General features: G+C 41.3%; 1 protein-coding gene and 1 pseudogene across 1 annotated transcript in view; one reads left to right on the forward strand and one right to left on the reverse strand.

Moving 5' to 3' along the window:
• Positions 1-7,409: 7,409 nt before the first annotated feature.
• The window catches only part of Suz12 (SUZ12 polycomb repressive complex 2 subunit), a 52,930-nt gene continuing 35,220 nt past the window's right edge, over positions 7,410-25,119 (reverse strand). Inside the window, exons 13-19 of the mRNA XM_013016287.1 lie at positions 20,568-20,745; positions 17,655-17,746; positions 17,331-17,474; positions 16,505-16,662; positions 13,340-13,538; positions 11,636-11,715; positions 7,410-9,791 (exon numbers count right to left, since the gene is read on the reverse strand). Coding sequence (XP_012871741.1) covers positions 9,446-9,791; positions 11,636-11,715; positions 13,340-13,538; positions 16,505-16,662; positions 17,331-17,474; positions 17,655-17,746; positions 20,568-20,745 — 1,197 coding nt within the window. The 3' untranslated portion in view covers positions 7,410-9,445. The remainder of the gene's footprint in view (positions 9,792-11,635; positions 11,716-13,339; positions 13,539-16,504; positions 16,663-17,330; positions 17,475-17,654; positions 17,747-20,567; positions 20,746-25,119) is intronic.
• On the forward strand, positions 23,153-23,486 carry LOC105985832 (annotated as a pseudogene).

Here is a 25,119-nt window from a genome sequence, read left to right on the forward strand (position 1 = left end):
GAGCCACCAGCGCCCGGCTGTAGCTGATTTTTAAAAGCTGAATTAATCTCTTTGGCCGTTGGAAATGAAAAGCATTTACCAGATTCATATTCTAATATTTTAGTAATAGGAGAGTTGAGCAGTACAGACAAAACCATAATTTATTTTTGTTTTTAACCTACTGTTAAAATGCCATAACATAATAAAAATGAAATTAGCTGTAAAAGTCTGGGAAAGTAAAAAAAAAAAATACCATACCCTTCCACTGTTGTTTTGTTTTGTTTTTGTCGGTTGTGGGGGCCTGAACTCTGAGCCTGGGCGCTGTCCCTCAGCTTTTCAGATCAAACCTAGCACTTTACCACTTGAGCCACAGTGCCACTTCCGGCTTTTTCTGCGTATGTGGTGCTGAGGAATTGAACCCAGGGCTTCATGCATATAAGGCAAGCAGTCTACCACTGAGCCATCTCCCCAGCCCCCTCCACTGTACTTTTTAATGTTGGTTTTTAGAATAGAAAAACTCATTGTGCCCAGCACCAGTGGCTCATGCCTGTAATTCTAGCTACTCAGGAGGCTCAGATCTGAGGACTGCAGTTCAAAGCCAGCCCAGGTAAGAAAGTTAATGAGACTCATCACCAGTTAACCACTCAAAAACCGTGTCAATAAGAGATAGCTCAGAGATAGTACCTAGGCCTAGAGTTCAAGCCCCACAATTGCCAAAAAACAACCACCAAAAAAAACACCTCATTGTAACATTCATTTTATAAAATCTCCATCAGTATCCAAGGCCATGTAAAACTCTGAAATAAAACAACAGGAATAGGGCAGGCACAGTGGCTCACAACTGTAATTCCAGCTATTTGGATCCTCGATCAGGAGAATCCAGCTTTGAGGCCAACCCAACCCAGAAGTCAGTGAGACCTTATCTCAACAAACAAGCTGGGAACTGTTGTGAGCATCTGTCATCCCAGCTACATAGGAGGGATATTAGGTCCTCAGCAAAATGTGAGATCCTACCTGAAAAATAATAAACGTAAAGGGATGGAAGCATGGCTCAAGTTGAACATAAGTCAAAAGCAAGTCAGGCACCTCCCTAGCAACAGTGAGGCCCTGAGTGGAAACCAGGGGTAGATGGCAAAGTTCTCTCATAGGCATTCAGTTCTATGTTCTCCACACCAGCTCTGTGTTCAGGTATTTGCAAGCAGTGTTAATGTTTATCCCATGCTCAGTATAATCTTTCTGTCTGAAAAGCTTCATAATTTCTGCATATTTTGTTTTCTTTTTACAAAGCTCAAGCAAATTGTCTGTGATAGAAACTATGGCCTTTCGTTCTTGCAGCAAGATTCAAATGGTTTGGAAGAATTGGAAGGATGACACTATTACAGCAGTAACCCAGGGCAGTGGTGGCTGTCTCATGTGTCTGGCCACAATAATGCATTACTGTTGGTGGGTTCAGTGTGATATTGTTTGGATAAATGGTCTTTCAATGGACCACAGAAATATTGGGTAAATACTTGACCTATTTCTTTTAAAGTTTAATTTGTAAAATATTTATTTTAAGGACTAAATATGTTTTTTTTGAAGTGGTCTTAAGTTACTCCCAACCTACAGATTTTTAATATGAATTTTTTTTCATTTTTATCAATAACAAAAGTGGAGAAGCAGGTGTGCTATTTTTGTAAGATAATTTATTTGGGGATTCAGACTCCCTATTAGACAATCAAGACCCTTTCTCCTTGCCTTTTTTTTTTTTAACATAATAAGCTTTTCCCTTATGCAGTGACTGTTAATGTAAGAATGTAAGATGCTTTTTCCAGCCTTCTGAAACAAATAAACAACGAAAAGATATATGTGTGTATTGTTTGGCGAGATTTAATGAATCAAAGTTTAATATGGCTTTTTTTTTTCTCCCTTTGCAAAGGGCAAACGGCACCTTGTAGCCGCAGACTGTGTTTAGTCTTCTGAACTTCAAAAGGTTGTACACAAGGGGATTACAATCTACTGGTGGGCCTGGGAATGTGGCTCAGTGATAGAGTGCTTGCCTAGCATACATGAAGCCCTGGGTTCAACACCTTAGTGCCACAGAAACAGAAAAAGCTGGAAATGGTAAGGTGGCTCAAGTGGTAAAGTGCTACCCTTGAGCAAAAGAAGCTCAGGGACAGTGCCCAGGCCCTGAGTTCAAGCCCCAGTATTGGCAAAAAAAAACAAAAGACAAAATAGCTAGTTACCTTGTCTGTAAGTATCCATACTTCTTGATCAGAGTCACCTCTTCCATCGTTCTCCCTATCCCAGCTGTGTTCTTCCCGCCCCTCCACCATGTTTTTTTGTCTTTTTGTCAGTTGTGGGGCTGACTCTGGGCTTGGGCACTGTCCCTGAGCTCTTCAGCTCAAGGTGAGCGTTCTACCACTTGAGCCATAGTGCCACTTCTGGTCTCACGGACTTTCCTGCCCAGGCTGGCTTTGAACCGCAATCCTCAGATCTCAGCCTCCTGAGTAGCTAGGATTATAGGTGTGAGCCACCGGCGCCTGGCTTTCCACCATGTTTTAGGTGCAAACCATTGTCACATGTGGAAGATTATGTGGCTGCGCTTACATTTCCTTTATTTAGTACAGAGCCTGGTGCCTGACATGTGTGTAACTGGAGCCGCATGAATGTAAATGTCATTTGATTCCTTTCATTTATTACACATTGAAATTATCTGTTCCTCATCCCCTGTACCTACACAGCCTTTCACAAAGTAACTGAAGCCTGTGTGTCCTCAGTACCAGGAAAAAAAGAAAGAAACGTCTCCCTTCTTGGACTCCACTAATTCTGACAGAGCTGTTGAGCCTCATTACAGCTTTCCATGTGTGGAACTCTCGGTCCTCCGCTTGTCCTTTGCTGGTGTGTGGGAATAGGCAGGCAGGGTTTTGGGGACTTTACTTCTTGTGTTTTCTAAAGCTGCCATAATAAATTACTATAAATTTGCCTTTTTCTTCAGGAGAGAAACCAGCCAAGGTGTTGGCCAGAGTGCTCACTCCAAAGACATCAGGAGACCTCTTCCTTGCCTCTCCCTCCTCTGCCAGCTCCAGTCATTCCTTGGCATGTGGCTGCTTGTCTCCAGGCTCTGCCTGTGTGCACTTGGCCACCTAGTCCTTCTATGTCTTCTAAGGACACCTGTCTTAAGCTCTCATCCACCCAGGTTTCTCAGTGTTCTTATATTAGCTGTTTATATATATATTTTTAAGGCTTTTTAGCATGAAGAATGAGGGAAAAGTGTAGTACCTTACCTTCTCAAAAGCTAAATTCTGGGGCTGGGAAGGTAGCTCAGTGGTAGAGCACTTGCCTTGCATGCATGAGGTCCTCAGCACCACATAAGCAGAAAAAGGAAAAAAGCTGGAAGTGGTGCTATAGCTCAAGTGGTAGCGTGCTAGCCTTGAGCTGAAGAGCTGAGGGACAGCGCCCAGGCCCAGAGTTCAGGCCCCACAACCAGACCCAAAAACAACAACAACAAAAAAAAAGAAAGCTAAATTCTGCTGGGCACCAGTGGTTCACACCTGTAATCCTGGCTCAGGAAGCTGAGATCCAGAGGATTGAGATTTGAAGCTAGCTAGGGCAGAAAAGTCCTCAAAACTCGTCTCCTATTAAAACGCAGAGCTAGAGGTGTGGTTCAAATGGTAGAGTGCCATCCTCACAAGACGAGGCCCTTAGTTCAAGACTGCCTATTTGTCAAAAGAATTAGTCTGATGCTAAATATTAGATGTTAATATCAAATAACAAATGGCATACAATAAAAACAAATAACAAAATGGAATCAGAAGTAAAAGCTTTTATGAGGGATTTCGCTGTAGAAATGGAGTAATGTAGCACTGTCTACTAAATATGAAAGAATTAGCACAAGATCAAGAAGTGAGATTTACTCAGTTACTGACATTAACAGGATTATGTTGATAATATGTAGCTAGTGCAGCCCAAATCCAGAGTTGGATTTCACGTCTCCAGTGTCGTTATCTTTCTTTCTTGGGTTATACTGTTAATCTTTTGCTGTGTGGCAAATTGACTCTAGGACTTGATTGCTGGGCAGGTGCCTACCCAGCACTTACTCCAGGGTTTTAGTGGAGAACTTCCGACTCTTCCTGGGAAGAATGGAGTCTTGGGAGTAATTTCTTTTTTGAGAATAAAGGTCTGACAATCTCTTCATAGTATGTCACAGGTCATAGATAGTGGCTGATGAATATTTCTCATCAGAATTCTAATGAATTGCACCAGGGTTTTCTAGCTTCTGGTGTAGAAAAGCTTGAGGCTACTCTAATGACTGTTCTTTTGAGTTGTATGGTTTTTTTCTCTTTTAGGAAATCCTTGGTCTCTACTTGTGTATAAACTAGTTGTGTAACTCCAGTTAACTGCTGACCTGTTATCTGCTGTAAATCCAGGAAATTAACTTCCCAGACTCTTCTCCTTCTCAACTTTTTTTTTTTTTTTTTGCCGGTCATGGGGCCTGAACTCTGGGTCTGGGCGCTGTCCCTCAGCTCTTCAGCTCAAGGCTAGCACTCTACCACTTGAGCCACAGTGCCACTTCCGGCTCTTTCTGTTTATGTGGTGCTGAGGAATCAAACCCAGGGCCTCATGCATGCAAGGCAAGCGCTCTACCGCTGAGCCACCTTCCCAGCCCCTCCTTCTCAACTTTTAGTGGCATATTAGAATCACCTGGAGGGTTTTTACAGTGAGCAGAAATTGATTTAATTGCTCTCAGTGAGGATGAGGCTTTTTGTTTTTTCATTTTTAGTAACTAGTTGATTCTATAGGGACTATAGGGATTCTACTTAAAATACTATACTTTATTCTGAAATTACAGGTCTTGCTTTTCTTGTCCCTTATGAAACCATGACACGTGCCAAGTTTTATGGCAAAATAAAAAAAAATTAATGTCATACTTCTGTTCATATATTTACTGGTTGGCAAAATTAAGTGAGATGTCTAATATACGGGTATCTGGTAATTTTTTTCTTCTTCATACTGGTCTTGGGTCTTGATCCCAGGACCACATTCCTTAAATCACAGCCTGTAGAGGAGCAACGATTACAGGTGTACGCCACGCTGAGTTATGGCAAATAAATTTGATTATTTTTTGGGGGGATGTCTGGTTGTGGGGTCTGAACTCTGGGCCTGGGCGCTGTCCCTCAGCTCTTCAGCTCAAGGCTAGCACTCTACCACTTGAGCCACAGCGCCACTTCCGGCTTTTTTCTTTTTGCTTATGTGGTGCTGAGGAATTGAACCCAGGGCCTCAGGCATGCAAGGCAAGCGCTCTACCACTGAGCCATCTTCCCAGCCTGGCAAATAAATTTGGATTAACACTAGTCCCCCGCCCCTTTTTTTTTTAATAAAGTCTGTCGTGGGGCTTGAACTCTGGGCCTGAGCGCTGTCAGCTCAAGGGTAGCGCTCTACCACTTGAGCTACAGCGCCACTTCTGGTTTTCTCGTGGTTTATTGGAGATGAGTTTCACAGACTTTCCTGCCCGGGCTGGCTTTGAACAGAGATCTCAGCCTCTTGAGCAGCAAGGATGAGGGAGGCGTGAGCCCCCGGGCGCCTGGCAACACTAGTCCTTTAAAAAGTCAACCACACTAGGCGCTGGTGGCTCACCCCTGTAATCCTGTACTTCAGTGGCACTAGCCTTGAGCTGAAGAGCTGAGGGACAGCACCTCAGGCCCACAATTCAAGCCCCATGACCTACAGAAAAAGAAAAAAAATCAACCACCAGCCGAGTGGTGGCTCACCCCTGTCATCCTAGCTACTCAGGAGGCTGAGATCTGAGTATCACAGTTCAAAGCCAGCCCAGGCAGGGCAGGAAACTCCATGAGACTCTCCTATAACCCACCAGAAGACCGAAAGTGATGCTGTGACTCAAGTGGTAGATGAGATGCCTTGAGCTGAAGAGCTTAGAGATGGCACTCAGGCCTAGAGTTGAAGCCCCGGGACTGACAAAACAAAAAAAAACAAGACAAAAACTTTCTCTTACAAAAACTTTTTTGTGCCAGTACTAGGTGAGCTTAGCTTTTTTTGCTCAGAGCTGGCACTCTACACTTGTCAGGTTTTGGTTTTTTGCTGGTTAATTGGGTAAGTCTTATGTAATTGCTTGAGATTTTTTCAGATCTCAGCTTCCTGAGTAGATAGGATTACACACATGAGTCACTCCAGCTCTAGCCAAAACCTTTACTCCATGAAATTTCATGTTGGCCACAACAAAATTGTCTTTTCTGTGCATTTTTGTATGTGCCAGTTCTAGAACTTGAATTCAGGGCCTGGGCACTATTTGCCTGAGCTTTGGTGCTGTAGTGCTCTACTACTTAAAATTCTACCTTGGTGTTACAACGTATCTGGATCAACCTGCCCACTTTGTAACTCTCCCTCAGCCTACTATACTCAAGAATTTCAACAGGTTTAGTTTCCTAAGTGCAAACGACTTTGACAAAATTCATCCTCACTTACCCTCTCCTCTAGCCTTCCAATTTCATTGGTGCCCAACACAATCAGCCTGTCAGGGCCTGCTTTTTAATTTCCTGTCTTTTAGGGTCTTCACTGTAGTATCAGACATGCTTGTGTACTGGTCCAGGAGGTTGAACTCAGGATCTGAGCACTCTTAGCTTTTTTTTTGGCTCAAGACTAGTATTCTGTTTGAGCCACAGCTCCACTTCTGGTTTTTGATGGATAATTGGAGGTTCAAAGTCCTTCATGGGCCCTACTGCCTGGGGATGGCTTTGAACCTAAGATCTGGGCCTCCACATATCTTGGATTATAGACATGAGCCACCATTGCCCAGCATTAGAAAACCATGTTTTCCTCAGAAAAGAAATGCACATAGCTTTATGAGCATGTAGGTACACTAAAAGAATAGATGACTGGGCTGGGAAGGTGGCTCAGTGGTAGTTGCTTGCCTTGCATGCATGAGGCACCCTTGGTTCGATTCCTCAGCACCACATAAGCAAAAAGAAAAAGCCAGAAGTGGCGCTGTGGCTCAAGTGGTGGAGCACTAGCCTTGAGCTGAAGAGCTGAGGGACAGCGCCCAGACTGAGTTCAGCCCCCACAACTGACAAAAAATAGTAATAGGTGGCTATACATGCATTACAAGGCAGTCCTCAGCTTTGTGAAAAAGTATGCATTATGCCACTTATTTTTAATGGATAGTCTCACAGACTTTCCTGTCCAGGCTGGCTTTGAAACATTCCTCAGGAGATCTCAGCCTCCTGAGTAGCTAGGATTACAGGCTTGAGCCCCCAGCACCCAGCTTACTGGCTATTTTTTAGATGAGGGTCTCACTTCCTACAGATGTGTGCCTGTGCAACAATTTGCCCATTTTAGACTTCCCTCGTTAGAATGACAGTCAAATGCCAAATCATGCCTGGCCTAAGTCAAAACCTTAATGTGTACATTAACAAGGCCTATAATGACAAACCAGCAAAGAGGAAACAACACAACTTTTATATTATTGAGCTTTATGTACAAAATCATTTGATTTCAAATAAACATTTAATGTAAAAACAAATGTTCTTTAAACTGAATTTCTTTTACATCTACTGTACCATTCAAATGCTTTATCATCTTACATGATTTCTTCAAAATCTGTTATCAAGGGTACATATAGAAAAGCATTTTTTTATAAATAGAAACAAAGGTTTTTTTCAGCTTTTATTATAAGATGACATAAAAAGTTTACTCAACAGACGTAATTTCATTACTATTTGGGGGAGGGAATCACCGACTTTTTGTGCAAACAATGCTAGCCTTCTTTTAAGCATTAAGAGCATTAACTGCTTAAGAAATGACATAAGCAATAATTCTACACCTACATCTCCCCTAAAATAATCTATTTTTTTTCATTTTTTTTACATATGTGCACAGCTTTAGCAAATTAAAGCCCAAGAGAAATGCTGGAAACCCACTACCCAGAGGCAAGATGGGAGTTTACTGTAACTCCACAGGGAGTCAAGGAGTCTGTAATGAAAGCTGCAGTTTCCCTCTTTCCTATTATTTTTTAACACAAAAATCAATGACTAAGAACTTAATACTGGATGACAAATCACATCCACATTATTAAATAGCCTCACAGTTAAACACATCTTAAAGACCAACCAAATCAGTATTTACATTTTATAAATTTCTGAAGACACCATTAGAAAGCTTATATATCCCTTCACTAAAGAAAATAGGGAACTGCATCTGATGGTGGTGGAATGAAATTTTAAAAAAACCTGTATTTACAGCAGCATTGATCCTTTATAAATAAAGAATATGAAAATGCAACATCTTTAAAGGACAATAAAAAATTGAGGTGATGTTACTCAACCACAGTGCTTGGAGTTGGAATACAAACCTATTGGTGCTCACTCATTAATGTGCCAGTAGTGAAACTGCTTTCTGTTGGAAAAAATCCAACCGTATACATGTGCGTAAAACACACAACACAGGGCAAAATTGCTCCAAACAATTCAAGTCAGCTTATCTGTATCGGATATTCAGATCAGAAAATACATTACAAAGACATCCTTGCAAAGAAAAAAAAAGTATAACATTTTCTGGTTCATTTTTATAGACACGGTTCCTACGCCCTCCTGAAAGTGGCAATATTAAAAATCTCAACCTTGATCTCCCCTCATTTACAAACCTAATGTAAAAATGTGTACAGCAAAATTTTCCGCGTGATTACCCAACTGATAAAAAAAAATGAAAGGAGATAATGTTCAAGTTTTTTTGTGTTTTTTCTTCTTTTTTTAAATATATTGGGTATGCAAAGCAAAAAATTACCCACCTGAAAGCCAATGGCCAGCAACTCATCAGCCCACACAAGATCCCGGTCAACAGTGTGGAAGGTAATGCCTTCTCAAACAGGCCTAAGATGAACAAGTGCTACTTTACAATTGAAACATGGACTAAGACATCAAATATCTTGTATTGTGATTTTTCATTTTAAGTTGATAACATGATTTCAAAATCAAGGATCAAGGTTTGGCTGCAAGTAGCAATGCGACCCCAATTCTTCCTTTTGTACAATGTCTTTACAAAATTTTTCACTATTTAAAAAAGGAAAAAGCAAATTACATTCCAATTTTCCTTTCTCAAAATGTCTCATGATTACAAAGTAGAAAAATAGCCAGTCACAAATGCCAAAGCATAATAATTTAAATATATGAAATTTCTAGATTAATTCAATATATTTCTTAAAACAATAGTAGCGGTTATAATACTTCCTTTGAAGTACTGCTTTTCATGCTCAAACAAAAAGTTTCAATGACATCAATAAAGTGGGTAAGCATGTGATGCTGCATGATGAAGTAAAGCAGAACCTTGACACATATCCTTGTTGAAATCATTTACTTCATCTAATGTGCCTGTTTGGAACCTAGGATTAACAAATACAAAATAACTCTTCCTAGAGGCTGAATTCCCTCAAATGCAATTTCAGTGTTTGTCCATATATAGGGTTAGATTTGTTTTTTCAGAGTTTTTGTTTTTTACTCTGTTTTGAAACCCCTGAGATACCATCTGTTTCCAAAGCTTTCTCTTTTGAATTAATTTCACTAAATCCATTTGCTGTCCCATTCTGTTCCTCAGGTACTTCTTCATTTGCAGGAGAAGCAGATTCTCCTTTTTCTAGTTTTTGTTGCATTTCACGAAGCTTGGTAACAGCTTTATCTATTGACATTATGCTAATAAGATTAAAGTCATGCATGCTGACTAGATGAAGCATGAAGTTTCGACATAAATTCTTCTTAATTATTTTCTGTCCATAATTTTCTACAAACAGCATACAGGCATGATTCATTTGATTGTCAGCAATAAACCTATTTAACAAAAACAAGTTATTAATAATAATCATACAATTTTAGTCAAATGCTATAGTGATATCCATTATGGAAAAACCTATATCCTAGTCAGGCACTAGTGGCTCACGCCTGTAATCCTAGCTACTCAGGAGGCTGAGATCTGAACACAGGTTCAAAGCCAGCCCTGGAGGAAGGTACTTGAGACTCTTATCTCAAATTAGCACCAAAAAGCTAGAAGTGAGCTGTGGCTCAAGTGGTAGTGACAGCCTTGAGTAAGAAGCTCAACGATTGTGCCCCAGGACCAGCACACACACACAAAAAATTAAAACCTACAAACACTCCAATCCAGTAAGTAACCATTTAACAGTAAAACTACAGTCAGGTTGTAATTCAATCACCTGAGAAACCTAAACATTTTAGAAATTTAAAAGGTGATTTAATCTAACCAGATCTTAAACAGAAGCCATTAACATAGTGTTTTTTTTCTTGTTTTCTGAATGACATACAGCAGTATTAAAAGAATAAAATATTTTTTGTCATCACCACTTCATGAACTCTATAAACATTAACAATACTCCCTTTTATTTCCTCCACTGATCCTGAGAAGGTTGTCTTTATTTCAGTTCAAGGGAAAACATTAAAAAAAATTAAGATGTGTTAGAGCCATGACAAGTGGTAGGATACTAGCCTATCAAGCACCAGACCCATAAAAATGACAGACAAGTGTGGGTGTGCTGGTGCTAAGTCTATGTATGATTAATGAATGAAATTGAGAACTCCAGGAAGGCAAATCAAATAGCTGCTCAGGTACCCACTAAAACTCAGAATCCATAGGCCTACCTGCAGATTTTCAAATTGCCTTGTCCAACTACCTGCCACTTTCAACAGATTTGGATGAAAGAACTGAAACAGAACTTAAAAAAACATGACTAAAACCATTATTTTTTTTGGGGGGGGTCATAGTCCTGGTCCTTGAACTTGGCCTGGGTACTGTCCCTGAGCTCAAGGGTTGTGCTCAAAGCTAACACTTAACACTGGTATTTGGCTAAAACCATTATTAATCTGTAATTCTAGGGTTTGAAACCTGGGCCTTATGCATTCTAGACAAGCACTCTAACCACTAAGAAACATACCTATTTTAAAATCATGTTCTGAAATTTGGCATCATATCAAGACAAAAAAGATTTCATACAACCATCTCTCTATTACTTGATCATAACTATTACTGACTAGAACAGGAAGCAGACAGACATCTAACAGCCACTGGATTTGTGGTCATATTAATGATAATTTTCAGAATTACTAGGCATGTAGTAAACACGTATTGTTTTTGTATTCCCTGGAAACAAATGGTAAAAGCATATATACTGCCCTAGATATATGGGGAGGCTGAAGTGGGAGGATTACCTGAGTCAACTTTAACCCCAGGCTCCATACCACAACTCAGAAAACCCATTTCAAAGAATACTAATAACAAAAAAGATGTGCTAATTTCATAAGTAATGGAAGTATAAAAAGAATTAGCAGTCAAATAAAAATTATTTTTCTTGTACATTGTAAGAACAATGCAAAGGTCCAATTCAGCTAGTGACAACACTGACATTTCTTTTGTTTCCTTTGAATATAAAACTTATAGATAAAAGCAAAGGCCCATTAGTAAACATGCTAACAGCAGGAACCAGTTTTCTGTAATCCATTTCACATTGCCATTTTTCCTTATGCAAGCCAAACAATTTTGGACTAGGGAAAGAACTGGGAAACAGCTAAATGAGTGGAAACTTAAATAAGATTCTAAGGTAAGTAGATTTACATAACCTGAAACAGTCAAAAGAATATAAAGATGAAATGGAGAAATACTCTACCCATGCTTCATGACATGGAGATTCCATAGTTTCATTACTTCTTTCTCTCCTTCATTAACATCAGAAAATTCTTCAATTTGCTAAAAAAAAAAAAAAAAAAAAAAAGGCGAGGGGGGAGGAAGGGTAAATATATCTCAAATTTAAGCAGGACATAATTGGTGCTTCATGGGAGTGGGGCCTTAAACTCAAGTTTGTTAAGAAGCTCTCTACCAGGAGCTACAACTTCCAGTCCCCATAATTAGCATGTTATCTCTCATATACTGATGCTTGAATGGTCTTGCCCTTGATAAGCAGGTATACTGCCACTTACTTTTGGCATTGTTTTTTGTTTTGTTTTTGCCGGTTGTGGGGGCTTGAACTTCTGGGCCTGAGCGCTGTCCCTCAGCTCTACAGCTCAAGGGGCGCTCTACCACTTGAGCCACAGCGCCACTTCCAGTTTTCTGGTGGTCAATTGGAGAGTCTCACAGTTTCCTACCCAGACTGGCTTTGAACCATGATCCTCAGTCTCAGCCACAGGCGCCTGGCTGGCATTGGTTATTTTTGAAGTTGGTATCATTTTACACTTGGATGGACTGGGCTTCCATGCTATTTCTGCTATCCAATTATGCTACAGATGACAGGTACACATCAGTGCACCCCAACACTGTGCTTCCCTATAACTAGTAAATATGATCACTATGCACAGACAATGATTGTCAAAACATTTCTTTTTGCCTTGGGCTGGTCTCAAACCTCAAGCCTTAGATCTATGCCTCCCAAGTAGCTAGCATGATTTTAGGCTTGAGCTGCCATGCATGGCTGTAATTATTACTCCTAAGAAAAATTTTGTTAGCATAAAAAAAAAAAGAATAGGGGTTGCAAAGGTGGCTCAGTGGTAGAGTGCTTGCCTTGCATGCATGAGGCCCTGGGTTCAATTCCTCAGCACCACAAAAGCAGAAAAGGCCCGAAGTGGGTGCTGTGGCTCAAGTGGTAGAGTGCTAGTCTTGAGCTGAAGAGCTGAGGGACAATGCTTAGGCTCAGAGTTCAGACCCCACAAATGACAAAAAAAAATAAAATAAAAAATAAATTAAAAAAAATCCTGGGCACTGGTGACTCACGCCTGTAATCCTACTGACTCAGAATCCTCAAAGCCTGCCCAAAGGCAGGAAAGTACATGAGACTCTTCAATTAACCACCAGAAAACCAGAAAAGGCACTGTGGCAAACCCTACTCTTAAGCAGTAAGAGCTCAGGGACAGCAAGCACCTAGGCTCAGAGTTCAAACCCCACAGCCAACAAAAAATAAAAACTACAGGGCTTAGTGGCAGAGTGCTTGTCTAACATGCACAAAGCCCTGGGTTCAATTCCTCAGTACCACATAAACAGAAAAAGTCAGAAGTGGCACAGTGGCCAAGTGGTAGAGTGTAAGCCTTGAGTAAAAGAAGTTTGGGGACAGCGCTCAGGCCCTGAGTTCAACCCCAGTACTGGCAAAAAATAAAAATAAGTCTAGTTGAGCTTATCATGGTAGTAAACCCCTATACTTCTACCACTTAGGAGGCTGAAGAAGGAAATAAAGTTTGAAGCAGCCTAGGCTACATAGTGAGAACCTCGCTGGAAAATTACAAATTAAAGTCTACTTCATATTAAATGGTGTCTTCAAGCAAAACTCATTTCATCAAAGAATTCTCAGATGACTACCAATAATGATAATGATGAAAGTAATTACTGTAATGGTTTTCTCTCTCAGCCACTCTGGGTCTTTCTCATCTTCACTATCTACTTCCATCTCTTGTGGACGGAGAGGCAAGCAGGTATCACTGTGAAAATACAGACGGTTGTGGCCACTACTGTATGTTCTTTGCTGTTCTACTTCTCCGTCTTCAGATTCAAGAAATTCAGACATGCTTGCTTTTGTTCGTTTTGGCCTAATGAAAAGAAATCTGTATTAGAATAATATGGCACTTACATCTCTACCATCTAATCCCATTGAGTTTGAGATACACCTTCAATGGTTATACTACTTTCACTAGTATTTTATAAAACACAGCACACAGCAACCTAAGTTGAGGAAATACTGCTACCCAGAATATTTTTTTCTATGTATAATGTGATAGCAGACCTATTCCTTATCAGTTATGTTTTTTTTTCCCCCCAGAGCTGTACAATGAAGTGAGTCTCAAACACACTGGGTTCAGGCATACTGGGATTACAGGTGCTGCATACCTGTAATCTCAACACTAGAGAGGTTGACACAGACCTTAAGTTTTAACATTCAACTACAATACTGGTTACACACAGAGAACTACCTGATTTTATACATCACTGGCAATAAAGCCTAATGAAAGGAAAACCAATCTTTGATACTATCTAAAAGTATACATGGAATTATAAGCTGGGCGATGGTGGCTCCTGCCTGTAATCCTAGCTACTCAGGAGGCTGAGATCTGAGGATGGAGATTTAAAGTCAGCCCCGGCAAGAAAGTCCATTAGACTCTTTATTTTTTCCCCCCAGGGCTGAGGACCGAACCCAGGGCCTTGCGTGTGCCCGAGCAGGCACCCTTCCGCTGGGCTAAACCCTCAGCCCCTCAATTAGATTCTTATAAACCACCAGAGAACCGGAAGTGGCACTGTGGCTCAAGTGGTAGAGCACTCGCCTTGAGCTGAAGAGCTGAGGGATAGTGCCCAGGCCCAGAGTTCAAGCCCCACAACTGACCAAAAAAAAAAAAAAGAATGGGAAGGTGGCTTACTGTTAGAATGTTTGCCTAGCATGCCTGAAGCCCTGGGTTCAATTCCTCAGTACCACATAAACAAAAAAGGCCAGAAATGACACTGTGGCTCAAGTGGTAGAGCACTAGCCTTAAGAAAAAGAAACTCAGCCGGGCGCTGGTGGCTCACGCCTGTAATCCTAGCTACTCAGGAGGCTGAGATCTGAGGATCATGGTTCAAAGCCAGCCCGGGCAGGAGAGACCGTGAGACTCCTATCTCCAATAAACCACCAGAAAACCGGAAGTGGCGCTGTAGCTCAAGTGGTAGAGCGCTCGCCTTGAGCTGAAGAGCTGAGGGACAGCGCCCAGGCCCAGAGTTCAAGCCCCAGGGCCGACAAAAAAAAGAAAAAGAAAAAGGAACTCGACTCTTGCTCTTCTTTTCTGCTCTCTCTCTCTCTCTCTTGCTCTTCTTTTCTAGCTCTCTCTGCTCTCTCTCTGCTCTAGCTCTTTCCTCTCTCTCTCCTCTCTTTCCCAGCCACGTGGAGTGCAAACCTTGCCTGGTCCCAGCAGGCCTACTGAATGCAACTGGGACACCTGGAAGAGGTCACATCTGCATCCGCTGAGGTCACATCTGAATTTGATGTGGCCACACCTTTCCCCGCCCATACCCTACATAAGGCCTAGCCAAGGCCCAGACGCTCTCTTACTCTTGCTCTTCTTTTCTGCTCTCACTCTCTCTCTTGCTCTTCTTTTCTAGCTCTCTCTGCTCTCTCTCTGCTCTAGCTCTTTCCTCTCTCTCTCCTCTCTTTCCCAGCCATGTGGAGTGCAAACCTTGCCTGGTCCCAGCAGGCCTACTGAATAAACCTACCCCATACCTGAATACCACATGAGTGCTACTGTTCTTACCCCTCTCTCTGCTCTTTTCTAGCTCTTTCCTCTCTTTCCAAGCTCTCTCTCATTCCCAGGCCTTTCCCAGCCACGTGGAGTGCCAACCTTGCCTGGTCCCAGCAGATCTACTGAATAAACCTACCCCTTACCTGAAAAAAAAAAGAAAAAAAAGAATCACTCAAGACACTGAGATCTGAGGATGGAGGTTCAAAGCCAGCCCAGGCAAGAAGGTCTGGGAGACTCTTATCTCCCATAAACTCAGAAAAAGAGGAAGTGGTGCTGTGGCTCAAGTGGTAGAGCACTTGCCTTGAGCAAAAACAGCTTGGGGACAACCCCCAGGTCCAGCATCCCTACCTTCCTGCCAAAAAAAAAAGGGCAGAATTCTTTCTAATGAGTGAAGTTTTTTTTTTTTTTCTGTATGGAAGTATTACTAGGGGTGTGAACACAGGGACTAGTGCTTGCTACACTGGCTTAATACAACACTGAGCAATTATCTCCAGTGCCTAAGAATATAATTATTTGCATTTCACACTACCCAAATGGAGAATTAATTATCCCCCTCTTGCAGGTTCCTAGCTAGGTAAGCATACAGAAATTTTCTCTGTGAGAAGTCATTAATCCTACTAACTGCCGCAATAGTGACATTAATAGTTCAACAACTAAGATTTGTATAAGGAGTTGGGGCAGGGGACTGAGTGTGCAGCTAAGTGGTACTGTGGTACCTTTGCTTGCATGCACAAGGGTGTTGGTTTAATTTCAGAAGCACAAAAATATAAATAAACTTTAAGAGAAATGCTGGAAAAAGCAAATGAAAGGGGAAAAAAGAAAAAATCTTCAAAATCCTGGTGAAAGTAGAATCTAGAGGTTAGACACTTAAAAAACTGAAATGATGCTGGCCTCTGGTGGCTTACCCCTGTAATCCTAACCACCCAGCAGCCTGAGATCTGAGGATCACAGTTCAAAGCCAGCCCCTCCAGGAAGAGCCTCGTATCTCCAATAAATCACCAAAAAACAGGAAGTAGCACTGTGGCTCAAGTTTAGAGCGCTCACCTTGAGTTGAAAAGCTGAAGGACAATGCCAGGAAGTAGCACTGTGGCTCAAGTGTAGAGTGCTCACCTTGAGTTGAAAAGCTGAGGGACAGTGCCCAGGCCCAGAGTTCAAGCCCCACGACCAACCAAAAAAAAAAAAACAAACTGAAATGATTCCCATATAATTAGTACCTTTGTCTGGCTCCCTTTTGTTTTTCTGCACATCATGAACAAAAGCTGTAGAAAAACTATTGTGATCTTTGTACCTACCTGCACACAAGAATGTGTGTGATAGGCGTTCTCTTTACTGGTCCATTTCGACTAAAAGCAAATCCCGGTTGGCGATGAATATCCTGAGGATTTCCCGCATAAGAGCCATCATAACACTCATTGATAGAAACATCTATCCTAGCACCTTTCGGATGATACTGTAACAAAAACAAAGGGGGTTCAGAAAAAGGAAACACCATGCTACCCCCAAATATCCAGCTCTCTAATCAGAAGTAGTTAGGGATTCTTAATGTTTGAGAAAAGTAAAGTAAGTCAGGTGCCCTAGCTTGGTGAGATGTCAGAAGACATGGATTAAAAGACAATGTGTCGGGGGCTGGGAAGGTGGCTCAGTGGTAGATCGCTTGCCTTACATGCATGAGGCCCTGGGTTTGATTCCTCAGCACCACATAAGCAGAAAAAAAAAGCCAGAAGTGGTGCTATGGCTCAAGTAGTAGTGTGCTAGACTTGAGCTAAAGAGCTGAGGGACAGCGCCCAGGCCCAGAGTTCAGGCCCGACGACCGGACCCAAAAAAAAAAAGACAATGTGTCAGGGCGGGGAAGGCAGCTCAGCGGTAGAGTGCTTGCCTCACATGCATGAGGCCCTGGGTTTGATTCCTCAGGACCACATAAGTAGAAAAAGTATAACTGAAATTTAAAAAAAGACACTGTCTTTTAAGTCCTGATGGTACACTCATTCATGGCTTTGAATCATTCTCTGTAATGCATTCACAAGCGTAAGAATTTTGGTATTTTGACACAAAGTACAATCTTCCTGAGATAGCTTTATGTTTAGTGTATAATAGGTTTAGGGTTAAAAAAATACTTACAACATAATTGAAGATAAATCGACTATGGCAGAGTTTAAGATGCTTGAGTAAACTGTAAAGTTTACGACAGTTCAGCGTGCACCAAGGGCAATGTAAGTCATCTCTTGCTTCTGTTTGTTGTCGTGTATTGTTGTTATAAAGAAACTGAAAAACACAACCAGTTAGCTGCTTACACATCTCCAGGTATTTTATTTCAGTGTCATCTTTAAGTACAGTTAAAAGGAAAATACAATTAGAGATCTTCCTTTAATATAAATATGCCAAAAGACTGCATATGTAAAATACAAAAGAAATATATTGCATGACTGCTAAAACTATGGTTACCTGGTAAAATATTCTCAATTTCTGTCGGTTCTCATTTGAAGTATCTTTTTCTTTTCTTGCCTGTAAATCTGTAGTCAATGTTTCCTTCACGGCTGAAAACAAATATTTTAATAAAAATACTTGATTCCAAAAAGTGAAATATCAAAATTATTAATGATTCCACAAAACTATACTTACAGAATATAATTTTTGTTCTTACCCTCCACTAAAAAAACCACAGGAACAATCCCCTCATCAGTAAGTCAGACATTAAGGTATATTTTGTTTTTCTTTTCTTTTTTTTTTTTTTTGGGGCGGGGTCTGGTCGTGGTGGGGCCTGAACTGTGGGCCTAGGCGCTGTCCCTGCGCTCTTCAGCTCAAGGCTAGCACTCTACCACCTGAGCCACAGTGCCACTTTAAGGTATACTTTGAAATGACTTTTTCCTTTCACTTTAAAAACTGCCAAGAGGAAGTGGCGTTGTAGCTCGGGCGGTAGAGTGCTCGCCTGGAGAGCTGAAGAGTGCAGGGGCAACGACCGGGGCACCCCAAGACCAAACAAAAAAAAAAACTGCCCCAAGAGCTGGAGACTTAAGTCAGTTACAGAGCAGGTAGGTTTCATTAGGAAGCCGATTAAGAGAACATCCTTCGCTATTCAGGCAGGGAAAGAAGTTTATCTACCTTGCTGTGCCTGGTGGAGAGGTTATACTTGGTGGAGAAGCTATGCATGGTGGAGAAGCATGGCTGAAAAAGAGAGACAACCCACCCCTGGGCCAGGATTAATCTAGGTCAGGGAGGGGAAGAGGTGTGGCCAGGTGGGGGAAAGGTGTGGCCACACTGGATCCGGATGTGACCTCAGGGTCTGGGACCTTCCTAAGATTAGATGGGAGGCATGTGACCAGAGGTGTCCCAGGAAGTGACTTAGCAGGAGGGGAAGGTGACTGCTTCCAGGTCTGCCAGTTACCTAGGTAACAGATATACTGGGCAGAAACTTAGCCAAGAGGTAGGGAGGTGTCCCTGTGCAGACCAAATACCTTGTGTGTGCAAATTTCAGAGTCTCATCCCCAGAGCAGTAACAAATGTTTTCAAAATCAAACAAAAAGGCTGGTATGTAGTTTAATACCAAAGTGCTTGCCTAGCAAGTACAACATCCTGGGTTAGATCCCCAGACCCAAAGGACAAATACAGCTTAAAAAAAAAAAAAAAAGGAGCTGGCAATGGCTCACGCCTGTAATCCTAGCTACTCAGGAGGCTGAGATCTGAAGATCTTGGTTCAAAGCCAGCCCCGGCAGGAAAGTCTGAGAGACTCTTATCTCCAAAAAACCACCAGAAAACCAGAAGTGGCGCTGTGGCTCAAGTGGTAGAGCACTGGCCTTGAGCTGAAGAGGGCAGGGACAGCACCCAGGCCCAGAGTTCAAGCCCCACGACTGACCAAAAAAAAAAAAGGGGGGGGGCTGGGAAGGTGGTTCAGTGGCAGAGTGCTTGCCTTGCATGCATGAGGCCCTGGGTTTGATTCCTCAGCACCACATAAGCAAAAAGAAAAAAGCTGGAAGTGTCGCTGTGGCTTATGTGGTAGAGTGCTAGCCTTGAGCTGAAGAGCTGAGGGACAGCGCCCAGGCCCAGAGTTCAGGCCCCATGACCAGACCCCCCCCTAAAAAAGGAAAGAAACTCACAAAATCAAACACAAATAAACCCCAACTCCTAAGTTCTAAGTCATAAAAACAATTCCAAGTAATTATATGTGGTCACTACACTATTTTAATCACTCTCAGGTCAGTGTGGCTTTGTTTTGTTGCTTTTTCTGCAATATGAAAACCAACCAAAGGCCTCATGATGTTGGGAAGTGCTCCACCAGGGCTAGATCTTCAAACCAGAAAGTATATAGGTTCATTGTTGTTTGATACAAGGTTTCATTATGTAGACCAAACAAATTCTCCAAATTCTCCTTCCACAGCCTTCTAAATACAGCAATTACAGATATATCCCACACCCAGATAGATAGTATATTTGACTGGTTTTGTATTTCCAGATGCAAAGAAGTAATGAGCAAATATCTGGCAAGTGATAGTCCAGAAAGTAAACAAAAACAGATCTATTAAAGTCACTCCCAAAGCGAAAAAGATAAAAAGCTGGGCATTGGTGGTTCCCACCAGTAAGATACTCAGGAGGCTGAGATCTGAGGTTCAAGCCAGACAGAGCCAGGAAGTCCTGGAAACTCTAGTCTCCAATTAACCTCCAGAAAACCAGAAGTGGAACTATATGCTAGTAGTAGAGTACTAGCCTTGAGCAAAAGAACACAAGGACACAGCCTGGGCCCTGAGTTCAAGCCCCATGGCAAACAAAAACAAACAAGCAAAACAAAACAAAATGTTGGTACTTGTGGCTCAGGCCTGTATCCAAGGAGATTGGAGGCTGAGACCTGAGGGTCAGAGTTTAAAGCCAGCCAAGGCAGGAAAAGGCTTGAGACTCTTCCTGAAGAATTAACAGACATGTAGCACAAACACTCTACATAAAGGATTGCTGATTACTACTTCAAAAAAGAACATTTAATACAGAAAAATCCAAATTTACCATGCTTAATAATCTACCTAATGACATGAAATAAAATACAAGTGATTCTAAAATATAAGACTTCTAATCTGAGCCAGGAACTGATGGCTTACACCTGTAATCCTAGCTATTCAGGAGGCTGAGATCTCCGGCTGAGATTCAAAGTCAGCCCAGGCAGGAAAGTCAACAAGACTCTTATCTCCAATTAACCACTAGAAAACTGGAAGTGGTGCTCTGGCTCAAGTGGCAGAGTGTTAGCCTTGAGCTGAAGAGCTTAGGTACAGTGCCCATGCCCAGAGTTTAAGCCACAACTACCAAAAACCAAACAAAGACTTCTAACTTTGAAACTATCATTTTCACAGCAGTGTTCTTTGTTTTTTGTTTTACCAATAGTTTGCGTAGGTTTGACTGAGCCAGGCTTGTTTTCTTGATGGAGACTCTCTGAATTTCTAGTGGCAAGAGGCTTAGCAATAGGAGCTGTAGATTTATCATTGGTTTCTCCTGTCCAGCGAAGAGTGAATTGCAATGTAGGTCCCTGAGAAAATGTTTCAAATGGAGGCAGCCTCTAAATAAAAATATGAAAAGAAAGCAGAGTCACATAATGAACTAGAAAAAAATCATTATAAGAATTTCTTTTTTATAATTCATTACAAGGCTGGAAATGTGGTTTAGTGGTAGAGTGCTTGCCTAGCATTTATGAAGCCTAGGTTGGATTCCTCAGTAACACATACACAGAAAAAGCTGGAAGTGGCACTATGGCTCAAGTGGTACAGTGCTAGCCTTCACCAAAAGAAGCTCATAGACAGTGCCCAGGCCCTGAGCTGAGTTCAAGCCCCAGGATTGGCACCCCAAAATAAGAGATCATTACAAAACTGAGGACTTGATTCAAATAAATTTTCTTTTCAAGTCCAAAGCCAACAAATGTGGCAAGCAAATGAAGTATGAACAATATGAATAGGAAAGGTCAGGCTGAAAAGCAGCAGGCATGTACAGTAAACAGCTCAATTGTTGCTATGTAGAAATACTTACCTACTGCAGGCAGATTTTTTTTTCCTTTTACAGAAAGGATCTTGCTACTTAGCCAAGCAGATCTCAAACTCAAGATCCTCTAGTGTCAGCCTCTTCACTACACCCACTGCATATTTTTTAAGAGTCAAAAACTAAGTAATATGAGCTGTAATCCGAGCTACTCAGGAAGCTGAGATCAAAGCCAGCCCAGCCCCCAGGGCTATAAAGTTCAAAAGATTGTAATCCCTGTTAACTACAACAACAAAAAAAGCCAGAGAAGAACTAAACTCTAGAGAAAGAGCCATAGCCTAGAGACAAATAGCTCAGGGACTGCACCCAAGCCTACAGTTCAAGCCCCAGGCACCAAAAAACAAAAAAAACAAAAAACTTTTCTCTGGAATCCTTTATATTTCTTGTGCTAATAATTAATTCAAACTGTCTTTAAAATAAAAAGACCCCACAGTACCCAAAGCCACCCAACTTGTGACTTATAGTCTTTAAGTGACTTAATTCCTTTATCAATTAGGCAGCTTTTGGACTGGAAGATTAGCTCAGTGGTAGAGTGCTTTCCTCACGTGCTTGAGGCCCTGGGTTTGATTCCTCAGCACCACAAAGCAGAAAAAAGCCAGAAGTGGTGATGTGGCTCAAGTGGTAGAATGCTAGCCTTCAGCTGAAGAACTGAGGGACAGCACCCAGGCCCAGAGTTTAGCCCGCACGATAGACCAAAACAAAAAGTTACCAGGGACTGGTACCTTGGTAGTCAATTAGATAGCTTTGACAACTGGTAAACTCCCTTGACTTTTCTCCAGCTCTTAACACATTTCTTTTAGCCTCCAGAGTTCCTGCCTCACCTTTAGTCATTTACTCCAGTATCTTACTCACTGTTCAAGAATTTGATGTGAAGCTGGGGACACCCAGTTGGTTCTGATTGTTCAGTTGATACTGACACTTGGTATCTCAAAGTAATGGACTAAAATAGGTTTCAAAGTTCATGAATTATCTTTTTCACTAAAATATATTTTTCTCCCCAAGAACAATTACTTTTTGTTCCTGGCATTGTGTTACTAGTGATCCTAAAATAAAAATTCTGGCCTTCTGTTTGACTATTAATTCTGTTTTTGATTTCTTGTGTAATTCCAAAGGGCTTCCTGAAATCTTTACCATTTTTTCCCTTACATCAATGTCCTTACTACAACAGTTATCTGAAGCTACTCCCCTGCTTCCATTTTTTACTTCTCAATTCAGACACAGGAAACCAGATAATCTCAAAAAGCTATATTCATGGGATTTGTTTTTAGAACCTTTCGATGGGCATTAATTTATGATACTGATGCAGATTTGTTTAAAGTGCTTAAGAATATATCATCACCATAAAGTTGTCATTTTAGGGCTCAGGTGTTACTCAGCTGTAGAGGCCCTGAATTAAATCATGAGTACCACCAAAACAAACAAAAATCATCAGTAATTTTAGAGTAGGATGAGGTAAAAGTGTGATCATACAAACTGATTTTGACACATTAAGGTCCTACCTAGGAGTTCTCACTTGCCCAGTTTTAAGACCCAGTAGGTGGGTGGGGGGAAATATAAAATCCTCATGAATAGACATTCTAAAAAATTACAAAGATAAAAAACATCTGATGCCAGGTAATGGTGGCTCATATCTATAATTCTAGCTATTTAGGAGGCTGAGAACTGAGGTTCAAAGCCAGCATGGCCAGGCACCAGTGGCTCATTCCTGTGATCCTAGCTACTGAGGAGGCTGAGAGCTGAGGATCATGAGTTAAAGCTAGCCCAGGCACCTAAGTCCTTGAGACTCATCTCTAATAAACTACCAGAAAACTGGAAGTATCACTGTGGCTCAAGTGGTAGAGAGCTCGCCTTGAGCTGAAGAGCTGAGAGACAGTACCCAGGTCCAGAGTTCAAGCCCCATGAGCAACCAAAAAAAAAGCCAGCCCAAACTCTAGCGCTATGTGTCGCTGGTATGAGGAGTGGCCGCCCACAGGTAATCAGAGATCAGGTAATACAGTTTGTTGAGCCAAGTAGGCAGTTTGTAAAGGATTCAATTCGGCTGGTTAAAAGATGCCAATAGAGAAGAATTCCAGAAGATTGCCATGGAAACAGCAATAGGATTTGCAATAATGGGCTTCATTGGCTTCTTTGTAAAATTGATCCATATCCCTATTAATAACATCACTGTAGGTGGCTGAATCCACTTTGGAGACAATTTCATCATGGAGATTAGTGAGTGAGTGAGGGTTTGAGAAGCTCACGAAGTAAACATTCATCTAAATACTTGTTTTTCTGGTTTTATCCCCCTTTCAAGATGTTTTCTACTCATAAATTAATTTTGAAATATACTGTGTTTTTCCATTAAAAAAAAAAGCCAGCCTGGACTGGAACCTCTTTCAAGTCTCTTTATCTCCAACTAGCCACCAAAAAAAGCCATACGCTGTGTTTCAAGTGGTAGAGCGCTCGCCTTGAGCTGAAGAGCTGAGGGACAGCGCCCAGGCCCAGAGTTCAGGCCCCAGGACCCGACCAAAAAAAAAAGAAAAGAAAAAAAAGCCATACATGGCCCTGTGGCTCAGTTTGTAGATAAGAGTGAGAACCTTGACCCCACAAAGGAAGCCAGGGATAGTGCCCAGGTCCAGAATTCAAGCCCCAGGAATGAGGAAAAAACAAAAAACAAACAGCTGCAGAAAATTCAAAACACTTTACATAACTATAAATTCAATGAAATTAGCTGGGCACCAGTGGCTCACGCCTATAATCCTAGCTACTCAGGAGGCTGCAATCTGAGGATCACGGTTCAAAGCCAGCCCAGGCAGGAAAGGCCTGAGACTCTTATCTTCAATAAACCACTAGAAAACTGAAGTGGCACTGTGGCTCAAGTGGTAGAGCGCTAGCCTTGAGCTGAAAAGCTGAGGGATAGCGCCTAGACCAAGAGTTCAGACAGCACAACTGACCAAAAAAAAAAAAGTAGAATTATAGCCAGGCACTATAGCCAGGTTTACACCTGTAATCCTAGCTACTCCTGAGGCTAAGATCTAAGAATCACAGTTCAAAGCCAGCCCAAGCAGAAAAGTTCCTATCAGATTTTTATCTCCAATTAACTATCAGCAATCCAGAAGTGGTACTTTGGCATAAAGTGGAAGAGCATTAGCTTTGAACAAAAGAGATCAGGGACAGCACAGCACCCAGGCCCTGAGTTCAAGCCTATGACCAACATTTGTAAAAAACTATATATAACATTTGGTAAAAAATTAAAATTCATGAAACTCTGTCAAGACTATCTTTTCAATGACCATTTTTTTCAGATGTTTCTAATTTTGGACTAAAAACTGCTAAAATTTTACCTATATTTTTTCAATTAACCAATTACTACCATGTATTTAAATTGTACAACAGGAACTTTTAACAGCTTTATATATACAATGTTTAATTTTATATGCATTCAGATTTACTTTCCAGTAAGGCTATACTAACTTATTCTTACACCGAAAAGTTGTTTGGGAGTATGTGTCCTTGCATTGTTAACATTACAAACTGTCAAGCTTTCAATCCTTCATGAGTAACACAAAGGAGATCCCAGCTTTTATTTCTTTGAATACTGTGTGAATACCTTTTTAGACATTTAGTGTCATGTCTGCTCTTTTCAGGACTTGGATTTTCTTTAACCCATTTTTAATTCATTGTTATTAACTAATCACAATGATTACTTTGGTGCTAAGGACAGAGCCCAAGGGTTTTAATTATATAAGGTACAAACACAGTATTACTATGCTCCATGTTATCATCCAGCGGATCCCTTATTTCTTTTCTTTCCCCGGATCCTGGAAGATTAATTCTAGGGTCTCAAGAAAGTTCTCTAGCACTCTCAGACTTGTCGCTCCTTAAGTTTTTCATTTTGTGGTATTAGGGAATTGTAGAACTT

The sequence above is a fragment of the Dipodomys ordii genome, unplaced genomic scaffold (assembly GCF_000151885.1).
Source record: "Dipodomys ordii isolate 6190 unplaced genomic scaffold, Dord_2.0 Scaffold31, whole genome shotgun sequence".
NCBI classification, from domain to species: Eukaryota; Metazoa; Chordata; class Mammalia; order Rodentia; family Heteromyidae; genus Dipodomys; species Dipodomys ordii.